Raw genomic sequence first — 22,355 nt, 5'->3', positions numbered from 1 at the left:
AGATACCTCGGAATAGATGTAAAAGGGGAGGTAAAAGACCTATACACTGGAAACTGTAAGACAGTGATGAAAGAAACTGAGAAAGGCACACATAAACTTCAAGACATTCTCTGCTCATGAACTGAGAAAATTAATATTGTTAAAATGACCATACTACCCAAGGCAACCTAAGGTTTAATGCAACACCTATCAAAATTCAATGGCATTTTTCATAGACCTAGGACGACCATAAAATCTGTACGGAACCACACACACTGAACAGCCAAAGCAATCTTGAGAGAGAACAGAGCTGGAGGCATTGTACCTATTGATTTCAAAATACATTACAAATCAACAGTTATCAAAAGAGAATGGTACTGGAATAAATGCAGACACACAGATCAATGGAACCTAAGGGAGTCCAGAAATAAACCTACACATATTTGGTCAATTAATTTATGACAAAGGAGCCAAAAATATACAACAGTTAGAGAATAGTCTTGTCAATAAGTGGAGCTGAAAAAACTGATCAGTCTCATGTTAAAGAATAAAGCTGGACCCCTATTTAGAGCATACACAAAAATCGACTCAGCAAAGTAAAGACTTGAATGTAAAACCTGAAACTGTAAAACTCCTAGAAGAAAACAGAAAGTAAGCTCCCCGACATCAATCCAGACAATGATTTTTGGATTTGAGGCCAAAAACAAAGGAAAATAAAAGCAAAAGCAAAAATAAACAAATGGGCCTACATCAAACTAAAAGGCTTCTACATAGCAACAGAAACCACCACAAAATGAAAAGGCAACCTACTGATTGGGAGATAATATTTGCAAATCATAAATACAATAAGGAGTTAATATCCAAAATAGAAACTCAACAGCAAAAAGACATATAATCCAATTTCAAATAGACTAAAGACCTGAAAAGACATTTATCCAAAGAAGATATATGAAAAGCTCACAGGTACGTGAAAAGATCGTCAACATCATTAGTCATCAGGGAAATGCATATCAAAATCACAATGAGATACCACCTCACACCTGTTAGAATGGCCATAATCAAAAAGACAAAAGATAACAAATGCTAGTGAGGATGTGGAGAAAAGGGAGCCCTTGTGCACTGTTGGTGGGATTGTAAATTTGATAATAGCCACTATGGAGTTTCCTCCAAAACTTAGAAATAGAACTACTATATGATCCAGAAATTCCACTTCTGGGAATATATCCAAAGAAAACAAATACTTGAAAAGATATCTGCATCCTACATTCATAGCAACACCATGTACAATAGATGAGATGTGGAAACAATCTCAGGGTCCATCAGTGGATGAATGGATACATATAAAATAGAATATGAAATCCCACCATTTGCAACAACATGGATGGACCCTGAAGGCATTATGCTAATAAGTGAAATAAATCAGAGAAAGACAAATACTTTATGATTTCATTCATATGTAGAATCTAAACACACAGACACCCCACACACAAAACTAGTAGAAAAAGAGATCAGACTTGGAGTTACCAAAGGCAGAGAGCAGAGGGAAGGAGGACATGGAGAAAGGGGAGGGGAACTGGAATGAGATGGTCAGAAGGTTCAAACTTCCAGTTGTAAGATAAATAAGTTCCAGGGATGTAACATACAAAACGATGACCAGAGCTAACACTGCTGTATGAAAATAGGAAAGTTGTTAAGAGAATAAATCCTAAGAGTTTTCATCTCAAGGAGAATTTTTTTTCCTTTCTTTTTTTTTTATTGTGTCTATATGAGAAGATGGATGTTAGCTGAACCTATGTGGTAATCATTTCACAATATGTGCAAATCACAAACCTTCATTCTGTATTCCTTAAATTTATGGTGGCTCAGTCAGTTAAGCATCTGCCTTCGGCTCAGGTCATGATCCCAGGGTCCTGCGATGGAGCCCCGCTTCAGGCTCTCTGCTCAGCAGGAGAGTCTGCTTCTCCTTCTCCCTCTGCCCCTCTGCCCCGCTCATGCTCTCTTTCCCTCGTTCACTCTCTCAAATAAAATCTTTAAAAAAAAATAAAAATGAAAAAAACTATAAAAATGACAAACCTTTGGCAAGAATGATTTTAAAAATTAAGCAAAAAAAGGGCTATGAACACAAAAGGCAAAAGGTAACACAACTAGAAATGAAGAGATTTAAGAGCTATTAAAAGAAATCTCTGAACATCATGATATATATGTATATTTTTAATTTTAATAAAATTTATCAAAATTGAATCAATAATAGAAAATCAGAATGATTATATGACTACCAAAGAAATTAAGTTAGTAATTTTTTAAAACTTCAAAGAGTAGAAAGGGAAGACTGTGATAATAAGTTCCTTGAAAGGACAAGAAAGAAAATAAATACTTTTCCACAGTGACTCCAAGGAACTATATAAACACTTCATATACATTATCTCATTAATCCTCATGATAACCCCATGAATTGTTGCTCCACTACTTAATAGATTCATCCAACAAAGGAAGATATTAAGAGTAAGAGATAATTAGTTTGCTCACACTCACCCTAGTAAGGGAAACTGGTATTACATTACAAAGTTTTTAAACAATACTACATTGCCTCTGAACATTTCAATGACCAACAATCCTATAGCTGTTCAAAAAAGCTGAATGGATGGTAGACAAATAATATGGCTAAGAAGGTAAACTGATGCCAGGTCATGAATGGTCTATATGTGTTGCTAAGACTTATTTTATCCTATGCACAATTACAAAAGTTGATGCTCATAAAAGTATCTCTTATTCTAAAAGACACAGAAATTCTGCAAACATTTTTGGTGGGAAAATGACACTTAAGAATTTCAGAAACATTCCTATATTTTAAAGAGAAAAATGGTTTTAGAATTTTTACTGAGACAATGAAGGAAATATAGTGATATAAAAGGAAAAATCATTTACTTTTACCAAAAATCTTTAATGCTTTATTATTTATACTTTATAAGAAAGTAAGAATTATAATCACTCCCCTTCTTTATTCCTTTACTTCTAATAATTAAACATTTATTTTTAACAAAGATAGACAAAGAAGAAATAACAGATCTTAATTTAAGGAGGTAAAAGTGATGGTGCCAAAGGGTTTGCTGATGGATCCTATGTGGATTATGGCAGAGAAAATTCAATGATGATATCAAAGTTTTGAGCATAAGCAGCCAGAATGACAGAACTACAATTCTTGGAATGGGAAAGGCTAAAGGAAGAAAAGTTGTGAGGAGAGAAATTAGGAGTTCAACTTAGTACATGCTCATTCGAGGTGCTTATCACACATTCAAGTGGAGATGGCAAGTTGGCAGCTAGATGTAGAAGTCTAGAGCTTAGGGCAGTGTTCCAGGTAGAAGTATACATTTGGGAAAGAGTAGCATAAAGATAATATTTAGAACCATAAAACTGGATCAAACTACTTAGAGAGTGACTACACATAGAAAAGATTATTTGGGAATGATCTCTGAAAGAGTCTAACATTTAGAGGTTGGGGAGGTGAGGAGAAACGGGGACAGGAAGTAAGGAGGAGCCAACAGGAGGGAAACTGGAGAAGTGCTGAAGAGAGGAATCATGGGTATCAAACTGCTCAAAGGTTGAGACAGAAGAGGAAACGATTTAACCACTGGATTTGGCAATGAGACATCACTGCTGACTTTGACAAGAGCACTTTCAGGGGTAATTACTAAAGCTCAATTTGAATAGTGCAAGGCAGAATGGAGCCAAAAACAAAAAACAAAACCTGGAGACACAGTTTCATAATAAAGGAGAGGTGACTGAAAAGTAGCTCATAGTGACTATGCGGAAAGTCTCTGTTTTGTTTTTTAACATGGGGAAAATAACAACATTGCTTGTATGCTGTGATGTGTGGGAAGATCTAGAAAAGAGGGAAAATAAATGGAAGAGGACAACTATTTGGGGTGAAGACCTTAACATAAGAGAGAAGATGGGATGTGGTGTACAGGTCAAAGGACTGGTCTTCCATAGCAAAATGATTATTTTACCCCTACAAGAAGCGAGGGAAAGGCAGACTGTATGGGACAGAACGTCTAAGAAGGGCAATTTAACAACATACAGGACTTAACAGTCTCTTTAAATCAGCCATTTTGTTTGTAGAAATTTGCCTCATTAAGGAAATAATCCTGTTTAAGTACAAAGACTTAGCTATAAGAATGCTTATGACAACATTATATTTAAAAGCAAAAAACTGAAGGCGTCATAAGAGACCAACAATAATTAGTTACTGGACTTTTCAGGCCTAAAATCCATTCAAGAAAAAATGTTTAAAGTTATATCAAGATGTAACTCAGAAAAACTGAGTTTCATCTCACTGGTAAACAACCTAAAACTAAAAACCAGTTTTAAATATGAAATATATTTTAGGATGTTTTCTATTAACATATTTCATATATTTAACTTTGAAAGGTAACAACGCTCCATTTCAAAAGACTAATGTCTAATAAACATTTTTAAAAAGTTCAGTGGCAGGGCGCCTGGGTGGTTCAGTCGGTTAAGTGGCTGCCTTCGGCTCAGGTCATGATCCCAGGGTCTGGGATCAAGTCCCCCCTCGGGCTCCCTGCTCAGCAGAGAGCCTGCTTCTCCCTCCCCCTCTGCCTGCCGCTCTGCCTACTTGTGCTCTCTATCTCTCTGTCAAATAAATAAAATCTTAAAAAAAAAAAATTCAGTGGCACCAGTGATCAGATAAATGCAAATTAAAACAATAGGAAAAAACCCCAACAGGATATCATTTTTCACTTAAAGAATTGGCCACACTTTTAATACTTAGTTGGCAATGGGGGGAAGGTGGCAATCTCTCATGTTGCCTATAGAAACTAAACTAGTATACTAGGCCTCTCTGGAGGGCAATATGACAGCATATTTCAAAAGCTTTAATAAATAATATATATGGTTTATTCAAGAAATTTTACTTCCAGGAGTTTAACTTAAATAATTGTGGTCTGTATAAAAAGATGTAGTTACAAAGTTATTAACTGCAATAGTGCATGTGACAGCAAACTAACTGAATGCATCCTAAAGGTCCAACAATAACTGGGTAAAGACGTTATATAGATAATTAAATTATATTCATTTAGGGAAATGAGGCTGTGGAAGGATAGTTAATGACATGCAAAAATGTCCATTATACAGTATTAAGGGAAATAAGTATTACATGTACATTACGATTCCATTTTAATTAAAGAAAAAATATATCTATGCATAGAAAATGCCGGAAAGCTACCCATCAAAATGTTAATGCTTCTAGCAGCTGCTTCTTAAAGGTAAGATTATGAGTGACTTAAACTTTCTTCTATCTACCTGTCTTTATTTTCTAATTTTTCTATACTTAGTACATATTACTTTCCAAATAAATTAAAAGGAGAAATTTTGTTAGGGATAGACTTTTACAGTTTCTTAAAATTAGAAACCCAATAAAGCTTTTTTAAAATTTGTCTAATACAGGCATATTTCATGGAAGCAATTGAATGTTTAAAATACTGGTTCTTTATGACAATAAGGATAGTTTAAATCTTTCTAAAAAGAAGATCTCCATGGTCAGTAATGCAAATGTGCTTATGACTAGATTGAACTGATATTTGCCTTCCCATTTTATTGTTCTTTTTATAAGATAGGAGAAATCCCTCAGCATATAAAGGAGAGGGAACTATACATACATGTTTGGATTAGTGCATCAGAGAAAGAGGAAGTTGCATAAAAATTCAGACAAAAAGTGGTTAAGCAAGTTGGAAACACAGAGCATATATCACCAAATTCATTCTGAGGGGACCAGTTGAGAAAGTTCCATTATTATAAAGTGTTGTAATAATTAGTACAGACTCATATAAGTAGGAGAGAAAAATGAGATTTCACACTTATCTCTATATTTTAAGTCACTTCCTAAATCACTAAAAATAGCCTTTCCACCTATATGTTAATGGCCAAACCCCTAATGTGCAGCTGTCATCTTGCTCTATAATTCCAGGCCTGTGGCACACTCTGCACAAACTAACTGTATGACTATGGACAAGTTATTTAACCGCTCTGCATTTCAGTTTTTTCATTTGTAAAATTAAAATAGTCGTGCCTATGTCACTGGCTTTTTAGGATTAAATGAGTTAATGGAAGGAAAGTACTTTGAACAATGCCTGATATATAGAAAGCTTTCAATAAGTATTATCACTATTCTTTTTACTAGTATTATTTTTGAACTATTTGTTACCTTCATAAAATGTCCTATAATCCAATACATCCCAAACAGTGTGATTTTATGCCTGTTCAAAAATTCTTGCTGTAATTTTTTTATAGATCTAATGTACTAGAATTATCCCTTTTCCCAAGTAATCCATTTACTCAAGTTAGAAATCTTGGTAGCATAATATTGTGTTACTTCTCCCTCACTACCTGAAGTATCTTCACAGTCCTATCTCTCCGATAGTGACTTCTCTCATCCTGGAGACAAGGACTATACTTCTCAGAATTTCACGTAGCACCTACAACCCTTGCAATCTATGTACCCCTGGCAGTTAGGAAAGTTTCTTTCTTACATTAGGTCCTCAATAAATGCATCTTCAGTGTGCGTGTGTGTGTGTGTGTGTGTGTGTGTGTGTGTGTGTGTATGTACATTACAAATATACATATATTACTCTCTCTCTTTCTGTTTCCCTTACAGCTCTGGCCTTACCACAACATTTTTAAAATATATAAAGACAATCATTCTATTCAGGAAACGAATTATGCACATAAAAAAATCCACAGATTTCATCTGATTAATTTTCAATGCTGATGAGATTGCAGGAAATTCTTAACTCTCACACAATCCTGGTAGTAGGATAAATTGGTACAACTCTTTTATACAGACATACTTTAAGGGCCATAAAATTTTTCATCGTATTTGCCTGAGTAACTGTAAATTCACAGTAAAAACAAAAAGAAAATTGATTTGCACAAAGTGTTTGCTATTCTTTCCTTTATAATGAAAAGAAAATGGAGAACAATCTGAATGATGGATTTCAGTTTTGAACTCTCAATGGACTATAACAGGGCTACTAAAGTTACCATTATGACTATAGCAATAGAAATACATGCTGTTTTCTAAAAACTACATTTATGCTGGAATTACAATTACACAAAAAGTGTATTTACAGAAACACTAAAAATGCAAATGGATTTTGTATTTTTGAATGATTTCTGATACTGAAATAAAAACAGTTTTAATCAGATGACTATGTTACACATGATATTCAACTATAAATTAAGATTTCAGTAACATATTTCAAAACATCAAATACCTCTGGGTAAACTTCAAATATGGTGTGTAGTCTATTACGGCAGGAAAGTTTCCATCCAATCCTTCTCCCTTGAGGCAGAAGCTAAGACAAGAGACAATAAATACGTCACATAATAAACTTTTAAATTGATGCTAAGTGTTATAAACAATCTCTTGTTAGAGACGTGTTTCATCAAATTGCAGGTAAATTTTTTTATTTATATTTTATTCATATTTAATTCATACATTACTTGTTACAAATGAACACCTTAATAAAGATACTCTACTTTCACTACCAATGACAAAGGACTGCACAAGTTAATACACTCTAATATGAATATATCACGCAAAAGAAAAACTTTCTGAGAAATCTGTTCAAACATTATTTGTCAGACACTACCTTGGTCCTCATGGATTTTAAGATGTTACTAGAGGATTTTCAAATGAAGACTTGTTCACATTTTCATACAGACTCTTATTTGACATTGACTAACTCCTTAAAAGGTCTGACTAATTAGAAAATGAAAGTTTTTCTAAAATATCTGAATAAGTGAAAGGGCTTGGATCCTAGACCTAAGAAGAATGCTAAAAAAAAAACCCTTTTAATCTTTAGTCAATCCTTTTTGAGGCCATGGCAACAGGGAAAGGTTGAGATTTGCCCAAAGTCATACTGGGAGTCTCATAAAGCCAGTAAAGAAACTCTAGATCTCCTGGTCTCCCAATCCAGTCATCTTTGTTTTGTATGATGGTATATCCAACTGGATAATAAAAAAAGATGTTTAGTTTTATTATTACTATTACTAAAAGAAAAAAGTACATCCTCTAGGAACATAAACAAGAACATTGTTATCTTTTAAAAAACAAATTCATCTATGAACTCCCACCTTCTGGTTTCTTTGGGAAGTTTGCCTGTTGAAATACCATTCTAATATAATATCAAGGGTATGTACGTACTTTTTCATACTTGAATAAGGAGTGAACAAAAGTAGCCACACTTGATAAGAGCTTTCCTTCATTTATAAAACTATTACTAATGTATCTTTAAGATATTTGCTTTCACAGCAGCATGACAAGTGAAAAATTAACACACATAGAAGGATTAAAAAAAAACCAACCTCCATATTGCATCTATCATATTCATATTCCGAATAATTCAGCTAATAACTGAATACTTTATTAAATCTTAGAGGATAATTATGCTGACAAAATGAAAGTATTTTGAAAAGGAAGTGTTTACTAAAAAATGGTAACCTCAGTGGAAATGAGCAACATTATTTTTTGATTCAAAATCTAACAGTAGATTTTCATTTAAGTTTATACTTATTTTGTTGATATTCTTCGATTTTTAAGTGATGCTTTTCAAAAAATTTTTTAATATTTCCATCATTCTTATGTTTGAGTTCTTGTTATAAACAAACCTTTTACTTTTATTTTTTTTTTAATTTTATTTATTTATTTGACAGAGAGAGACACAGAGAGAGAGGGAACACAAGCAGGGGGAGTGGGAGAGGGAGAAGCAGGTTTCCCGCCAAGCAGGGAGCCCGATTCGGGGCTTGATCCCAGGATCCCGGGATCATGACCTGAGCCGAAGGCAGATGCTTAATGACTGAGCCACCCAGGTGCCCCAAACCTTTTACTTTTAGCATAATGTAAAATCTTGGATCGATTAAAGAAATGCAAAAAGATACTCTTATAAATCTATGAAAAACTTACACTTACATTTTTAGTACTTATAACTTTAGTCTGAAATCAATTCATCTTGTTGATAATAAAAGCAAATATTAACAATATTTTTGCTGGTCTAGATATATAATACAAACATAAGATACCCAAGATATGCCAGGATCTTTTTTATTTCAATACATGAGATAATAAAAATCTTTCTTGCTTTGAATCTACTTTTAGTGCATCTCTTTATTTTAAAGCCGGAGCTAAAATTACTAAGAGATAAGATCCAAAAATTTCCTCCAGTGCTACCAGGGTATATAATTTTTCTGCTGGGGAAATGCAATCTTGGATTGTTTTGCCCAAGCTAGAGAGCAAACATGTCAGTTAATTCCTTAACCTGAGACAGCCTCTATTCTGAGAGCAAACTAAGAAAGCCGATGTTGCTGGATAGGGAATAACATGAATCAAATATCAATATCCAGCTGTGTGCTTTACTTATTAGCAAACCAAGAAAAAAAACCTAGGTAGAAACTATTATGAGGTTGTATAACTTAAAAACTGAATACACTTAGATTAAGTACCTGAAATCAATAGCATTTAGTCCAAGCAGCATGCCAGCAAGCATATTTGCTTCCTCACCCAAGACAATTGCTCCATCTTCATAAAATCGCCTAAAAAATTAAATGGGTAAATATGTAAATATTAAAAGCAGACTGAAGTTTCATCTATAGAAATTATTTAGAGACGAAGCTAAAGTAGAAAGAACTAAATTTTATTTATCAAAATAAAAACTATCCGGATCACCCAATTCTTGTAGATATTTAGAAAAAAAAAAAATCCCAGCATTAACAAAAAAACCATTCTAAGTGTTTCCACTTCTCTTAAAAAGAATCCCTAAAGTGACTCTTTCAATGGGCCAAGACTGTCTACTATTTTTCCCTAATAGTGAAGCAGTATGAATGTAATTTGAAAGGTGGCAAACTCACAGTCATTTATACCGGTCTCTTTCTGAAACTATGTAGACTACTGTGGTATACATAGAACAAACACAAACGCACATTGTTTTTCTGTAATGCCAAGGGTCATTAACTAAATGAAGAACTAGAAAGATGTGATCATTAGTAATTCATGCTAACCTTTAACACTACAATACTAATGGGCTAGCAGGGTGACTGTGTATGAAAAAGAAAGTGTTCATTATCTCTGACAAAATATGAATATGAATCTATCAGTGTTAATTCCTATAAAGCTTTCTGTTTCAGTTAATATTAGTTGTTAAAATACTAAAATTTTATTTTAATATACTTAAAATATTCTGAGAAAATATCATGATATGAGCCAAAAGGTATTTTTCCACAAAAGAATGTAAGATCATTGTATTTACTTTCTTTAAAAAATAATACTGTGCAAAAGCTAGTTTATGTTCAGTAAGCAGGGATCATTTCATTGTTATATCTATTTATATTAGATATAGATAGTAGATGCCACTCTGTAAGACCCCACTAACTAGAAGGAAAACATTTTAGTAAATGAAATTTGTCTTACTCTTTTCAGTAAAAAAGATTTTAATATGCTCATATGAAATCCCACTGCCAATTCTGCATAGTTCACAGTTTAAAAATACTTTTACAAACATATCATTTGATACTTGCTCAAATAGCCCTGAGGCAAAGGTGGAAACTATCATTAATTTCAAATTTACCATCAAGAAAAGTTAAGAATTAGGTTAAAACAACTTGCCCAAGCTCATGCAGATAAACTGCTCAAGAAAGAAACCTAATTCTTTTTAAGTTCTATACATTTCTATTAAACCATACCACTTCCTATAAAACAAAAATATTTAAAGAGAATTTAACCTATGTTATAGTTCAAAAGGAATTTTAAGTGAATAAAAAGTACAAGGGAAAATAAGAGACCACTATTCTACCCTCTGTCAGATATAAGGCTACAAATAAATATGGTGGGAAGACTGGCTTGGAATAGGTGTTTTCTGTTTCCTTGGAAATATGGGAATTGCTTTTATTGACTTATACAGAAAAGAGAAAAACTAAAGACTTCCAGTCTAACAAAGATTAATAAAATAAATGGAAGGAATTTCTATATATTTAACTAAGATATTTAACAAAAAGATAAAGATATTTAAATAAATCTATATACCTGAGATTCTGTCACTGTCCCAATAGCTAAATTGGCTGTTGACAGACTATTCTGACTCCTAGAAGAACTATGATTACAATGACTCTAGATCCCCAAATTCTATGGGACACATGGCTTAGAAAGAATTCTGGTTTTTGATACTGGGAATCACCCATTATTCCTAGTATTTCCCTTTATAAGAAAAGTTCTATTTTTTTTTCCTCCATCTTGAGTCCACCATGTTTAAAAGTACATTCTTTAAAAATCAGATCAAAATTACTTCTGCTTGTTTCCTAATGTCAAAATTGACTTAGGGACTGTTGAAGAATATCAAACACACACACAAATCTAACCAATTTTAGAGATTTCTTAAAGTCTAAAGATCTTACATATGTGTGTATATAATATTGTTTTGAGGAGTTTTTTTGGTTTTAGTTTTACTAATAATTTTTGAAGTTAAACAATATAAGTGAAACACTTGCTACATGTGAAATAATTTCACTCAAAACTATACCTGAAGTATAATGTTGTACAAACCTCATTTACTATAACCCTTTTTTTTACAAATTCATTTTTTTATTTTATTATGTTATGTTAATCACCATACATCATTAGTTTTTGATGTAGTGTTTGTTCCATGATTCATTGTTTGCATATAACACCCAGTGCTCCATTCAATACGTGCCCTCTTTAATACCCATCACCAGGCCAACCTATCCCCCCACCCCCTTTCCAGGAAACTATTCTTAATCCAAGGTCATGAAGATTTACATTTATGTTTTCTTCTAAGAGTTTTCCATGTAAGTCCGATCGATTTTCAGTAATTTTTGTATATGCTATGAGGCAGCAGTATACAAGCAATTTTTACAATGGTTTTCATCTTAATAATGTAAAACTTTTAAACAGATTCAGATTCGAAAAGTCCTTCTTAGCTCTTGAAAGATATGTTATATTGTTCACTATCTACTTTTCTATAAGTGAGAAAAGTATTTATCAACTCCTTTTTCACTTTGTGAGAGCTCAGTAATTTTTGAAGTTTTATTTTCTACTTACTCCTTCCTTTTCTTAGTCCTATATAATATCAAGAAAATTGATATTTCTTCTGAGCATAACTTTTGTCATTATAAATTAAGTACTGTGGTACAATTTTAAAGTATTAAATAGGTCTCCATAAAACTAATTATATCTCTTCTTTACATTTTCCATATTTGCTACTTCAAATTCTTATCAGAATGTTTTCAATTTTGTTTCAAGTGTCACATTTTTGCTTCTTAGCTTAACTTTTCTAATTATTTTTCAGTCTGTGGATGGGGAGAAATTAAAACTCAGAGCAAATTAATTCAGTTTCTCCCTTACCTACCTTATCTTACTCTCTATTCTCAGTCTTCCCAGTAACCTACCAAAACAATTCCCCCCCACTTTTTTTTTTAGCTTGGATTCTAATCTCAAATCCGCCAACCTCCCAACTCTGGTTATTTCCCAGTTAACACCTCAATCCCTAAACCATGAAACTCTGCAAGGGTTGTTTTCAATAGCTAAGACATCCTCCACCTTAGGAAAAAAAAAAATCACCTGAATGTCTCTAATACTCTGGAGCCATGTGATGTACTCCTACCAGAGGATTTACTGCATTTCTCATCCCCATACTTCCTCCACCCAATCTTATCCTTGGATTTCCACTGATTAGTATTCTCAAGCTTGCCTATCTTAGCCCATGGAGATCCTCCTTCTGTACTGGGGTAAACACTTGTATTACCAAAAGTCATTACTCTTTATCTTTGAAGAGTAGAACAAGAAGAAATTACTTGATTCAGAAACTCTCAAGATTCCTAAAGGATCAGAGATCATTTCTCATTGTTCTACAAGCACTTATATCAGGCAGCATCCAGACAAAAGGTAAGGTGTAACTATTCTTTCCAATAGTTTGCTTGTATTTTACAAACCTAATCTTCCAAATAATAGATACGCTGGGGCTAGAGGTTCACAATCAAGTTTACTTATAAATTAAGAAGTTTCTTTGGTTTGATTTCAATAAAAACAAAAAACAAAAAACAGTGTAAATAGTTTAAAACAAAAAAAGGAAGACTTTGCAACCGCATTTTTCAGTTAACTTCTAAGATGAGAATTCTGAAATAACTCCTTACTTCCTTTCCTGGGAATTAGAGCCATTATATTCACATTTAAGTACTGTGTGTATGTATATATATAAACATTATATATTTGCATGTATGTATGTATAAACATTTCCTAAGCCATGTTTCTGTTTGAATAAGGTATGCTTATATATTGTTACAAAAGTATTTTTACTTGATGGACTTTTTTGAGCTAAATCATTTCCTTTTTATCAAAAAGGACAGCTAACACCTCAGAACAAGGCAAAAAGCATTTCCCTTTAAATATTTGAACTTCTCATTCTAAAAATAATCTATTTGAGAATTATTTCTACCCCACCCAATTGTCTAAGAAACAAGAGTAACAACTAAGATTATTAATGCTTTAATTTTTACTCAGAAGACTACCATAACCTTAATGCAGCCTTGTTATTGAACAGGAGATGATTTCTGTGTAAACTTGGTTTTGATTTCATTAATTTAGGAGTATTAGGTTTGATCTATGAGATTTTGATACTATTATTTTCAAAGCCTTAGTATCCTTAATATTTAGTTTTCATAATTAAACTTATTTACTAGTGATAATAAATAAAAAACAAATTTTTCATTTCATGAAGTTCACCGCAAACATCATTTCACTGCCTATCTTTAGAAATATCCCTAAAGAATATTGCTATAAAAGAATTCAATAATTATATATCAAATAATTATGTGCTATGATAGAGGTGTTAGTTAATGATATGGCAGTAATCATTTTGTAGTACATAAGCATATCAAATAAACATGTATATCTTAAACTTACACAGCATGTCCATTATATCTAAGTAAAGTGGGAAATAAAACAAACAAAAAAACAAAACAAAAAAAAGAATGTATCATAATAAATGTCGAGATTTTCTCAAAATCCAAAATGCCAAATATTGCATCAGGACATGGAAATTAAGATTCTTCCAGGTATATGATTTCTTTATCTATGGACCTAACTTCCTCTATCAAAACTGATTTATAGTTGTCACTCTCATCTTCTCTTTCACAAACATGATTTATGAGGTAGAAATCAGTATGGTAATTTAGAAGTGTCTAAGGCAGTGTGGTCCAACAGAAGGTTATGCATCTGTGCTGTGCAATTTGGTAGCCATTAGCTGCACATATCTACTGAACACCTGAAATGTGATATGGCAACTGAAGAAGTGATTTAGTAATTTTACCTACTCTTAATGAGTATTAATTTACACAGTGGCACGTGGTTAGTGGCCACTGTGTTAAACAGTACATGTTTAAGGTATTGAAATTATTGAACATTTTCATTTACAAACACTTTTGAAATGGAGAAAAGTAGTTTCTTTAGCAAAAGCTATAAACAAAGATTAGTAGACCAGGATTTTATAGGAATGCCTGTTGTCTTAATATGAATCTTTTTTCTACTACCGTAAAAAAATAATAAAGTCCTGTTTTTCACATGGCAGAGCATGTCATCTCTTAAGTGTATACAACCTAAGAAAAACAACATTCATATAGCCTGCCATAAAAAGACAATTGAGCGATCATTAGTTACATATATGAATTAAAACAAAGAATAAAATGTGGAAAGAGTAAGAATGCTGTAGAAATTTCATGGTTAGATTTTCCTTCAAATTAACTGGTCAGGGAAAAGTCTGTGGAGAGAATGAAATTTCAGGTATTGAAAGTGTAAGAAACAGAAATGATTGAGAGAAAAGATATTCTAGACATAATGTGAAGCCTCAAAAGATAAACCAAAGTAGATGTCTGTTTAGCTGATGAATGGCATTTTCCTAAGATAGTGGATTTACCTGAGCAGTACAAAAAGAGGAAATAAAATAGTTGAAGACTTTAGAAGGGAATTAATCTTCATTCTAATCTTTATTTCTAATCTTTAGCTGACTGTTTTAAATACATATTTGAAAATCAAAAGGATGTTTAAACCTGGTTGTTTTGAAGTCTCTCAGAGCTGTAGAGATGTATTCAGATAAATGTTTTTCCATGAGTGCTACTCTGATCCAGGCTCTACCCTAAAAGGAAGAAGAAAGAATCAAATGTGAAAAATAATTACAAGTTAAAAATATATTTTGCCCAGTGTGTCATCAAAAATGTAAGCATTTTAATATGTGAAGAACTCAATCAAAATATACATTTGATAAAGGTTAAAAAATATTTAAGTAGGTAAGAATGGGTAAATTTTTATTACATATAGTATACCTTTGTTCTCTAGAGATACAGGATACAGTATATCATACTAACTTTCTATCCTCTGAAGGGACATAACTATTAATATTGGATCAGAGACTTCTTTTCATAACTCTCTGCCTCAATGCCCAAATCAACATGCTAATTAAAATGAGTCTCCTTATAAAACATGAACAGAATCCATTCTCTTCTAAAAGAAAAATCACTGGCACACCACTTAAGAAAATTTCCCACCTATCTTTCCAGAGGGAGGTTTTAGATAACTAATAATGAACCAAATTTCATTATTTATCATGCATCCAAATCATGAATTACTGAGTTTGCACCCAGGACAGTCTAAAAACTATTACTGAATATTAAGCCAAAAAAAACAAAAAACAAATGCACAGCAAAATTATTCAGAACCAATTTCTAGCAGAAAATCACAGAAAAAGACAATTCTGACTAAAGTGAATAATTTAATTTTATTTTTGAAAGGGGTAATATCATTCAATAGTTGAGAACAGCCAGTTATTTTTTTTTTAATAATCCAAAGCATTTCTCCTGGACTCTTTGTTTAGAATGAAAGAATATAAGAGGTCATATTTGTAATGAGAATTTTTTAATTCGATTACTTTTATTTTCACTCAGCCCTCCCACAAATCTCCAGAAAATCCATAAAGATTAATGAAATAGAAAATCAAAACACTTCAATGACAGCTGAGAATAAAGGTGACACTAATCAATATATATGATGGTTGACTACCCATATGGAGAAAAAAAGCATTCTTTAGATATGTCTACAACTTTAATGAATTCACCAAACTTCCGGATAGGAAGGATCAAAAAGCAGTCAATCTAGACAGTGGTAAAACCTGACCAACTAGAAGCAGCAGTATTGTTGGGAAATAAAGGAATGATATGGGTGTGATTAGCATGGCAGTCAATTTGCCCATCAAGCTCAAAACCCCTTTTAGCTTGCACAGTGTTCGGTCCATTGTTTTCTGCAGAGTAAGCCTTGAGGAACCTACAGTTAGCTGTAGCTGACCTAACAGGAAGGAAGAGGCAAGCCACTGGTCAGCAATCCCAAGTTTCTCTCTCGAAATTTCCTTTGAAAGACAAGGAGGCTGGTAGTAGTAGCTTGAATCAAAAGGCTAAGATTTCACCGGAGCAGAAGCTGGGAGAGTTGCTCTCCAGAGAAAGTTAGACACAGGAGACTGTGCTATAGCTAGATAAGAAATGTGGGGGAAAGCCCTGCTTCCTGATTTAATAATTTCAATACATGCAAAACTGGGCTGCACTTAATTTCCTGTCCTTGGATGTTTGTGGAATTCTCTATTGTATTATAATAATACACTGTGCTAATTTTAACAGTTTCTTTTCTTTCAGCAAAAGAACTTTTACTAGAACAGAAGATAAACAGACTTATAAATGTAGGGGCCATGAAGTGGGGAAGTCGAAAAACCAGGTTTAAGATTTTAGACTTTATCAAAGTTGGATAATGGTGAACCACTTAGGTTTTTTTTTTTCTCCAGGGACACAAATATTCATTTCTTTGTCACTGAAAGTTTTTGAAAAATAAATAAATAAAAAGCAGTCAACACTTCTGAAGGCTGTAATTAATATATGCTTGGCCCCATTTTAAGATACATTAAAATATTTATATACATTAGGATATTTAATCTTCCCAGGGTGCCCGGGTGGCTCAGTCAGTTAAGTATCCAACTCTTGATTTCAGCCCAGCCCAGGTCAGGATCTCAGGGTCGTAAGATCAAGCCCCCTTTGGGCCCCATGCTCATCAGGGAGTCTGCTTGAGATTCTCACCCTCTCTCTACCCGCCCCCCCCACTCACGTTCTCTCTCTCAAATAAATCTTTTAAAAAAAGATATTTAATCTTCCCAAGAATTGTGTGAGTTAGGTTACAATACTATCCCTACTCATCTCTACAAAGAAACAAAAAATAGACAAATCAAGAAGATAGGAAACATCTCACCACCAAACCAACCTAACTGAATAAAAACCTATACACTCTACCTTCCCTCCTGTTTCAGGGGATAAACTGTAATCATTTAAGAGAACAAAAAGACAAATTACATAGTAGGCAAAGATATCTGCATTACATGCATCTGACAAAAGACTCATTTGTAAAATAAAAATAATTCTTACAAATCCATAAGAATAAATTAAAAATGGGGCCTGCAAGGGGAAGACTTCAACTATAGATTCAACTTCTTTAGAAGATATCAGAATATTCAGATGTTTTCTTCCTTTTCATGTTAGTTTTATGATTTTTTTCAAAGAATTTGCCCATTTCATGTAAAGTTTAAAATTTATAGGTATGAAGTTATTCATAATATCCTTCTAGGATTTTTAATGCCTGTAGGGTCTATGGGGTTCATTGGCCTCTTCTTTATTCCTGATATTGTTAATTTATAATCTCTCTTTTTCTCTTTATGAATAGTCTTGCTAGAAGCTTATCAACTGTATTAATCTTTTTAAAACCATCAAATTTTTGTTTGGTTGATTTTCTTCTAGTGTACATTTTTTCATTTAATTCAATTTTGCTCTTCATCATTTCTTTCCTTCTTTTTCAGTATATTACTTTTTTTAATAGCTTTTCAGACGAAAACTTTGATCACTGATTTTTAGCCTTTAGTCTTTCATATAAATGAGAGCCTATATTTAAACCTATTTTCCTCTAAGCACAAATTTTTACATGTTATATTTCATTATCACTACTTTCCACATATTTTTTCAATTTCAAGTGTAATTTCTTCTTTCATCCATGAGTTATTCAGAAGTCCTTCTCAATGTTGACTCACTTAAGCATTTTCTTGTTATCTTTTTGTTATTAATTATAGCTTAATTCCATTGTGGTTAGAGAACACACTTTAGATTACTTCAATCTGAAATCCACAGAGATGAATTATAACTCAGCCAATGATCAATTTTTGTGTAGGTTCTATGTTTGGTATGAATGAATATTTTATAGTTTTTTATTTACACTTTATTATATACTCCAGTTCTCTGGTACTACTAGTCCTTATATTTTCTACTACAATTACTTAAAAGTTCATTATCTGCTTCTCCCATAGGTCTGTTTCAATTGTCTTTTTTATATTTCTTAGTTTTCGTCATTTGATCTTGTTTCCTGATATGTGCAGTGGTTTCTGATCCAATATTGTACACTGCATATAAAAATTTGTAGCTGCACTAATGCTATCTTTCCTTTGAATAGATTTATTTTTCAAGGAGGCAAGGAGTGTACTTGAAAATCACTTTGCACTATTTAAGGACACCACTTTTAGGCCTTTTCTGGGCTGGTCTTCATCTGAATTTCCCTTACTCCCCAGGTGGAGCCTTTCTGGGATCTCAAATAAAAGCCTAGAGTATTTTACAGGGCCCTGCCAACTTGTTTGGCCTTGAATTCTAACCTCTGTCTCTCCAGAACAAGACTGTGAAATCTTTAATCAGCTTTTTTTGCCTCCTACCTGCTGCTTTCAGCTTGGTTTATGAAACTTCTGCTCTGTGCTTAAGGTAGCTAAGAGTTGGCAAACAGCTCACAGGGAAAACTGCATGTCTAACCTCTGACACATATGTCTGTGGTTCTCTCAGTATTTTAAGTCCTGGTTTCACTGGCAGTTCCCAGCTCCCACTTCTGTTTCTCTAGCTCAGGGAAACTAGAAGAGCCCCCAGAACTCTCTGATTAGCCTCTATACTGATGATGTGAACAGACAAATGCCCTTAGGCTAAAAGCCAAGATGAATGTGGGGCTACCTCAACTACCATCCTTCTCTCCAGTACTGTGGCCACTGCCGTCCTCATGACTTGGTTGTTCTATTAGGTCTTAAATTTGTTGCTCTGCATATGTTATCCAATCTTTACAGCTGTTCTTGTTAGAAGGGTTGCTCTAATATAAGCTACTTTGTCATCACTAGAAGCAGAAACTGGTTCATTTCTCACCTCCAGGATCATCTGGGTTTTTTGACTCAAGTTATACCCTTCTGACATGACTCTCTCTCCCTCCCTGTGCATGCTCCATACTGCACTCAGTGGATCTTTTTGAAAAGTAAATTAGATTATAGTACTCTATTGTTCAAAAAAAATTAAAGATTTTTTAATTTTTAAATTAAAGTTGGCACCTCATTGAGAATAAAATCTCAACTGTTAATATGCCTTGCTTCCTCTGCTCACTATCTGCACAGCACATTTCTTCCCATAACTCACATTCTGGCTCAAACGTTGTTGCCTTACACAAGTCTTCCATACCTACAATATCTAAAAGAGTGCTTTCTTCCACCACCCTGATCACTTTCTAATCTCTTAAACGGTTTCATTTTTCATGGCCCCATCCAACCCAACGATTGGATAAAATATGCAGAGCAACAAATTTAAGATCTAATAGAACAACCAAGTCATGAGGACTGCATTGGCCACAGTACTGGAGAGAAGGATGGTAGTTGAGGTAGCCCCACATTCATCTTAGCTTTTAACCTAAGGGCATTTGTCTGTTCACATCATGGTACAGAGGCTAATCAGAGAGTTCTGGGGGCTCTTCTAGTTTCCCTGAGCTAGAGAAACAGAAGTGGGAGCTGGGAACTGCCAGTGAAACCAGGATATACAAATATTATGTATATATTTGTTATATCATTAAAATATACCACACATAACATTTGTTCTCTGCCATCTTTTCAGCAATGCCACTGTATCATTAGTACTTATAACAGTTTCTAGCACACAGTAGGTACTCAATATATATTTGTTGAATATGTGGAGAAAACTCAAGCAGATAAGTAACTTGCTCATTGCTAGTAGGCGTTAGAGGCACCACTCACAAGTGGGGAAAAGGAATATGAGGAAAGTGGCATTTTATAAAGACTCATATGAAATTAGTATTTAAAATGGAGAGAGTATAAAACAAATGGGCAGAATCAGAATATGTCTGGTTTCTGCCTAGGAAACTGTTTCTTTATTTTTAAAGCTCGCCAAGTATGTCTGACATTCTTCCAGGTTGGGAACTATCAAGTGGTTGTTTAAAGAGGAGATAGATTTGTGAGTAATAGAAAATGATCATAAAAATGGCATCTTCACAAATCTATACCTTAACGTAAAGTTCTAGTATCTGTTAACTCGGGTGTATCTGTGTTTAATAACCGCCTGCCCCCACCTCAGCCTCCTCCCATAGGAAACTTGGCTAACCTGCCTCTAAGAAAGAGCAGTGACAAAATCAGCTTTTGAACAAAGGAAAAAGTGAACAAGAGGATGAGACCTGAAAAGACCAGGAGGGATTAGGGATTAGGGACTTCTGTCCTAAGAATGTTGAGGGCTACATTCACAGTTCTGACATGGGACAGGTGCTCAATAAAAATTTATCTGATGGAGAGATGCATGAATATATATATGAATGGCTGATGGGACCAGCATATTCAGAAATTGGTCTAACATGTTAAACTCAAGAACAGAACGAATGTACAGGGCAAGCAACCACAAACTAGGAAAGCCTAACTCAGCCACAAACAAGAGCTGTTCTTAAAAACAAAGAAAAAGAAAAAAACTTCGTAAGATATACAGGAAGGCAAGAAGAACTCAAGAACAGCGCAGAGCTCATATTCGGGACGCCAAAACCAACAACAAAAATGAAAGGAGGAAAAGGATTTCTTGAGCTTGAAATCAGTGGGAATACTAAGAAAATTCAATGGAAATATCTGTAAGATAAATAACACTAACTAAAGATCCAATTAGGGGAGTTTTTGTCAGAAATCATAGATTATGCTTATAAGTAATCAGCCCAAGAGCCGATGGGAAAGGTGGATGTGTTCAAAAGGGAGTGAAATAAATGCCTGCTGAGATGAAGTTAGTTTTCTAAGAGTGCTAGTTCTAATCTGAAACCTAAATAAGAAATCCCATGGGGTGCCTGGGCGGGTCAGTTGGTTAAGCATCTGCCTTCAGCTCAGGTCATGATCTCAGGGTCCTGGGATCGAGCCCCACATCGGGCTCCCTGCTCAGCGGGGAGTCTGCTTCTCCCTCTCCCTCTGCTCCTCTCCCTGCTCATGCTCTCTCAAATAAATAAATAAAACCTAAAAAAAAAAAGAAATCCCGTATACAGAAATCCCATTCCCAGAACCTCTGCATATTGTAGAAAGAATATCTGCCAATGTAACTGAGATGTGAAATGGAAAGATTACAGACATGATCTTCAATTCAAATATTCTATTCCATTGTTAGGCTTTGTTTAAGCCCTGGAAAATAGGCTCAGCTGGTCATGGACTGAGCAAAGAAAAGGACTGTCAGCATTTCATAGATCTCAGCTTAGTGATTAAGTATCAGATCTCCCATGGTGGCAAATTTCTATGATGTGAATCTATGTTGTACAGTAGTTCTAGGACACAGACAATCCTGATTCAAACAAAACTAAATTTAAAGAATGTTTCTATACTGAATTAGTCATTCCCTATAAGGTACCTTGTCTTCCACTGCTTAAAATGTCATCCACATAGTCTGAAAGGTGTAATCAAAGGTATTCTGCTTCTTACATAGAATTCAAAAATGAAGATTCCAAGTGTACGGAGTTGCACAGTTTAGCAGGTAAATTTGGTGCTGTGGTTCTGTTTTCACAAGTGTCAAGGCTGGATGAGATGGATACCATATAGGCTAGTAGTCACTCTAGAAAGCAGCTCAAAGGCTCAATAAACCAGCCATCTGAGGTATTTGCTTAATCCTTCAATCCTGACAGTTGGCAGGTGTGATTTACTGAGTAGATTAAGTACTTTGCTCTGCCTACTGCAATGAATAAAGACAGAAGTAATCTTTGCTCGCAGACTTTCCCCAGCATCACCAGACAAGTCACAGATCTCTCTTTCCCCACTAAATGGAACCTGTCTGAGGCCTGAGCAAAACAAAGATATAAATGCAGGATTTGGAACATGATTGTTCTGTGATGTTTTTATACTCAACACTGGTTTTTTACAGAATAAGTATTAACTCTCTCTGCTGGGCAGCATCTTGCTACA

At 33.9% G+C, this 22,355-nt stretch overlaps 1 protein-coding gene across 5 annotated transcripts in view; it reads right to left on the bottom strand.

Annotated features, from left to right (window-relative positions):
• The window catches only part of RUNDC3B (RUN domain containing 3B), a 126,705-nt gene that overhangs the window by 44,429 nt on the left and 59,921 nt on the right, over positions 1-22,355 (bottom strand). For all 5 annotated transcript variants that reach the window (XM_025872825.2, XM_073898750.1, XM_073898749.1 and 2 more), the window contains 3 exons: positions 15,106-15,191; positions 9,496-9,585; positions 7,269-7,349 (listed from right to left, as the gene is read on the bottom strand). In XM_025872825.2, the coding sequence (XP_025728610.1) occupies positions 7,269-7,349; positions 9,496-9,585; positions 15,106-15,191 (257 nt within the window). The remainder of the gene's footprint in view (positions 1-7,268; positions 7,350-9,495; positions 9,586-15,105; positions 15,192-22,355) is intronic.

Source organism: Callorhinus ursinus, unplaced genomic scaffold (assembly GCF_003265705.2).
Source record: "Callorhinus ursinus isolate GAN/ISIS: 27379988/994484 unplaced genomic scaffold, GSC_fseal_2.0 scaffold12, whole genome shotgun sequence".
NCBI classification, from domain to species: domain Eukaryota; kingdom Metazoa; phylum Chordata; class Mammalia; order Carnivora; family Otariidae; genus Callorhinus; species Callorhinus ursinus.
The sequence above is the reverse complement of the archived record's forward strand: the minus strand, read 5'-3'. Positions and strand labels throughout refer to the sequence as shown.